The following is a 5,010-nucleotide window of genomic DNA, read 5'->3' as shown; positions in this document are numbered from 1 at the left end:
TATAATGTGTATAGTGTATAGTGTATATTATATAGTCTGTATAGTGTATAATGTGTATAGTGTGTAATGTGTATAGTGTGTAAAGTGTATATTATATAGTCTGTATAATGTGTAAAGTGTATAGTGTATATTATATAGTCTGTATAGTGTATAATGTGTATAGTGTGTATAGTGTGTAATTGTGTATATTATATAGTCTGTATAATGTGTATAATGTGTATAGTGTGTAAAGTGTATATTATATAGTCTGTATAGTGTATAATGTGTATAGTGTGTAATGTGTATATTATATAGTCTGTATAATGTGTATAGTGTATATTATATAGTCTGTGTAATGTGTATAGTGTGTAATGTGTATAGTGTGTAATGTGTAATGTGTATATTATATAGTCTGTATAATGTGTATAGTGTGTAATGTGTATAGTGTATATTATATAGTGTATAATGTGTATAGTGTGTAAAGTGTATAATGTGTAGTAGTAACCTTTATTTAACCAAGATAAAAACTCATTGAGGTAAAATCCCTTTTACTAGAGTGACCTGGCCACGAAGGCAGTGAAAGACACAACAATTAACACAACAACAATTAAACAAACAATAACAAAATAATAATAAATAAATAAATAAAACAGCAGATGGAAAGAATTAGTGGAAAAATAAAAATCAATCAAAAGAAATAGAAAAATACACAGTAAAACAGTCAAGTATCGCAGAAGCAACTTCCAGGATGGCTGAACTCAAAATTATTTATAAGTGCCATAAATCTGACCAGTGAAGGGAGCGCAGTGAACCTTAAGTGTTCCTGTAAGCTGTTCCATGTTGTAGGGGATTAAATTTAAAACCTTTTCCCCAGCTCAGTTCTAACACGGGGAACAAGAAGTTGAAAAATGTCCTCTGTGCGAAGATCGTAATGTCCGGTTTTTACAGAAATGATGGAGGACAAATAATTGGGTAACAAACCACATATAGATTTATAAATAAAACAGTGTGAGCGCCGTCGTAAGTCCAGAGGTGGCAGTTCAGCCGTAGCATAAAGAGAGCAGTGATGGGTTTTATAATCACAACCAGTAACAAAACATATATATATAATGCACGTGTATATAGTGTGTATAGTGTGTATAGAGTACAATGTGTATGTAGTCTGTATAGAGTATATAGTGTATAGTGTATAATGTGTATATATATTCTGTATAGTTATATAAAGTGTATAGAGTGTATAGTGTATAGTTTGTATAGTGTGTACAGAGTATAATGTATATATATTCTGTATAGTTATATAAAGTGTATAGAGTGTATAGTGTATAGAGTGTATAGTGTATAGTTTGTATAGTTTGTATAGTGTGTACAGAGTATAATGTATATATATTCTGTATAGTATACAATGTGTATAGTGTGTACAGAGTATAATGTGTATATATTCTGTATAGTATACAATGTGTATAGTGTATAGTATATATAGTCTGTATAATGTATATATAGTGTGTAGTGTGTATACTGCGTAGTGTGTAGTGTATACATTACTTTGCTGGTTGTGTGTGTTGAGCTGCATTTCTAAACTGTGGTTCCTCGGTTCCTTCCAGATGTCTGCGTTTGGATTATAATGATGTGTTGTCATGACCTGCTCTGAGCAGATGTTTCTGTCTGACCTCAGGTCCAGCGCAGAACCCATCGTTCACCTGCTGCTATTTACCTGTAAGGCTGAACAATTTATACAGAAACCACAACAACCTCTTCCTGCATGGACTGGTCTACACACTTAGAAAAAAAGGGGTCCTTAAGGGTTCTTAGTGTCTTAAAGTGATCTTATTTCAAACTCTTTCTGAAAAGGCAAAAGATTTTCAGTCTCAGTTGCTCTTCATAGATTTACTTTAATAAGTTACTTTAATAAAAAAAGCGCTTGGTCTCAGTTTCTCAACAACGCTGAAGATCATCTTCCCCGGGAGAGAGAGAGTTTAATGTGATGCCCCTCCAGAACCGCTCCTGGATCCATTCTCGCCTCATCATCATGGTGTGTTTCTCCTCAGCTGTTCCCCTGAAGCTCCCACCTCAGCAGTGACTACACCTGTTCCACACAGTCCCCACGGAGAAGCACCGCACGGTACCGGCTCCACTGACATCATCAAATTCCTCCACAAGCGTTCTGATTGGTCAGTGTTTAGATTTGAACAGTGTGTACACCGGACAAAGGACAGAGAAATGATACTTACGTGAAAGTCTAGATAATGTGTCGAAATCTTGTGGACGTATTCAGCACTCAAAAAGTTCAAAAGTTCAAAAACAATCAAAAAGATTGTTTTTTTTAAAAAACAAAAAAGATTTTGTTTTTGAAGTTTATATCGTATTAAACCCCGAGTGCATGACAGTGTGATGTAATAACTCAAAGAAGTCACGCAAACTTTTTCAGGATGCATGATAATGATTTATTGACATTTTTTGGTTCAGCAGTTTTGTAAAGATGAGGAAAAGGAAAACTACATTAAGATCCTACATCAGTATTTCTATAAATACCTTAAAGTGCAAACATTTACTCACAGCCCCATAACCAGGTTAAAAGAGTGAGCTGAAGGTTTGATTCATCTGATCAGTTATTTTATATTAAATTAAAATTAAATTAAATTAAATTAAATTAAATTAAATTAAATTAAATTAAATTAAATTAAATTAAATTATATTACATGAAACATAAACAAATCAGTGGTGAACTCAGTCTAGTCTCCCATCATCACCAGTTTAACTGTTTTGCTTGTAGTTTAATTCGACAATAAAGCACAGATCTGTCCTGCTGTCTGCTTTATTTATTCAAGTATGAAGGTTAAATTACTGCGACAGTGACACACGAGAATCTGATCACGTGAGATGTGTGATCTTTTTAAAAAAAACATTCAGCATCACTCTTTTAAATCGTATGAGAATAAAACCATTCTTCATTTCTGACTGATGAATTCAGAGAGGTTCAGAGGAGAAACGTCAGGACGCGTCCCGCTTCAGCACATCTCCGGCAGCATCTTAGCAGCTCTGCATCGCAGCACTTTGAGGAAACTGTCGATCTTGTGCGAATCCCTGCGGAAGCACGACAGCAGGAAGTGGAAGTTGACCAGGCGAGAGATGTTGTCCTGTCCCAGGTCATTACTGTTGAACGGCAGGGAGGACAGAGACTCGGGGGACGAGCCCATCTACAAAATAAAAGAGGAAAAAAGGTGAGAGGGAAAGAATGTGGAAGTTTTTAATTGTGTGTAAAAGTAAATCTGGCCATCAGGAGGTTCATCAAGAAGTGTTAGTGTTAGTGTTAAAAGTTCTTCAGCATTACACTACAGTCACCTGAACTCTTGATTTATTAACACTGAGTGACTAAAATCCAAAACATTTTATTGTTTTTGAATATTGTGGGTTTAAACAACAGGGAATTTATTGATCTTCCACAGAAAAACCACAGAAACCAGTTCCAGCTCTTTTCCTCCAGGCAGCGGTGAAGCGACTATCCGCTGAACTTCCTCTCTCTTTTATAATCTCATTTTTCTGCAGGTTTCTGGAGGAAATGTTTAGGAATCAGTTAAATTATTTAAAAAAATATCAATATAGTTTGCAAATTATTTGCAAATAACAGTTAATATGCTCATCACCCTGAACCCTCTGTCTGCACTGTGAAGCATGGTGGTGGTAGCATCACGTTCAGCGTTACCCTCAGCCTCTCGGTTGTGTCTCTGACTAATCCCCTCTTTACCTGCTCACTGACTTTAGGAGGACGGTCTCCTCTAGGCCGAGTCACGGTTCTGTCGTATTCGTACATTTTTTAAATAATGGATTTAATGTCGCTCTGTGGGATGTTTTTTTTTTTTAATAATCAAACCCTGATTGATACTTTTCCAGGACTTTTTCCCAGATGTTTTTATTACTCCTTAGTCTTCATGATGCTGTGTGTTCAGGTTCTCTAACACACTCGGGGTTCTTCCAGGAGCAGATGTATTTATATTGAGATCATGTGACACTTTAATTACACACTAATTGTCTAATTTAGGGGTTTCGCACCAGCCGGGGTGAATACTTATCCAATCACAACTCATGTTCTTTATTTATAAATAATTTTGCAGCACACACAGATTTTCCCCCATGTCAATATAACAGAGATTTTATCCACACGCTGCACTCTGAGTGCCACAGTGAAAGGGCGTGTACCTTGCGGACGAGGCGCTCGAGGCCGGCCCCCAGGCTGTGGGTGTGGTCCTGCAGCTCTCTGGTCTTGGTGTTGATGGAGTTGCGCTCAGGGTGGGGCAGACTGGTGGCCTCAGACGACAGCAGAGCGAGAGGATCTGACCAGGCCATGAGCAGAGAGCGAACCAGAGACAGAAGCTCGCTCTCCTGCAGCACGCAGAGGAACAGCAGAACGTCAGTCAGGGACAGAAGAACATCTCTCACGCCCTCTAGTGGCCAGCTGCAGTGAGAGTGATTTATTTTTACAGAACTCGGGAGTCGACTCTTACCGGTACGCTGAGCGCCTGATCTTTATCGTTGGGGATCTGCAGGGACGAGGTGTGGCACATGGACGGCCTCATGAGCTTTCCTCCTACTGGGGGGAAATGAGAGTCCTGCAGAGGAACAGCAGGAAAGAAAGATGGAGAAACGGAGGAGAAAATCAGAAAGAAGTTCATACATCCACTTGTCTGACATCATCTATCCGACTCACGCCAAACGCACGTCTACTCTCCACCTGCTTCCTTATTCATAACACACCTTCCTCTAATTCTCTCACACACTATCCTTTCCACAGCTCCATGATGCTCTTCATGCTGCTCCTCCTTCTTCAGGCTGGAAAAAGAACATCAGCATTTTCCCAAAGAGTGCAGAAAGAAAACGGAAACATGATCCGCTTTCCTGCAGCGTTCCGTTTAACCGTAAAGTATTTTTATGTTCTAAAATTTATTTCATCACTTTAAAAGTTCAATGGTCAAATATAACGATCACGTAATCTTCAGCAGTGCAGTAACTGTCTGATAAACTTCAGCAATTTAATGC

The 5,010-nt window shown here is 38.0% G+C and overlaps 1 protein-coding gene across 1 annotated transcript in view; it reads right to left on the bottom strand.

Moving 5' to 3' along the window:
* Positions 1-2,405: 2,405 nt before the first annotated feature.
* prl (prolactin) overlaps positions 2,406-5,010 on the bottom strand; it is a 6,145-nt gene continuing 3,540 nt past the window's right edge. Inside the window, exons 3-5 of the mRNA XM_053239040.1 lie at positions 4,479-4,583; positions 4,174-4,356; positions 2,406-3,173 (exon numbers count right to left, since the gene is read on the bottom strand). Coding sequence (XP_053095015.1) covers positions 2,985-3,173; positions 4,174-4,356; positions 4,479-4,583 — 477 coding nt within the window. The 3' untranslated portion in view covers positions 2,406-2,984. The remainder of the gene's footprint in view (positions 3,174-4,173; positions 4,357-4,478; positions 4,584-5,010) is intronic.

This window comes from Pangasianodon hypophthalmus, chromosome 13 (genome assembly GCF_027358585.1).
Source record: "Pangasianodon hypophthalmus isolate fPanHyp1 chromosome 13, fPanHyp1.pri, whole genome shotgun sequence".
In the NCBI taxonomy this organism is placed as follows: Eukaryota; Metazoa; Chordata; class Actinopteri; order Siluriformes; family Pangasiidae; genus Pangasianodon; species Pangasianodon hypophthalmus.
Note: the sequence above shows the minus strand (reverse complement) of the source record. Positions and strands in the feature narration are given on the sequence as shown.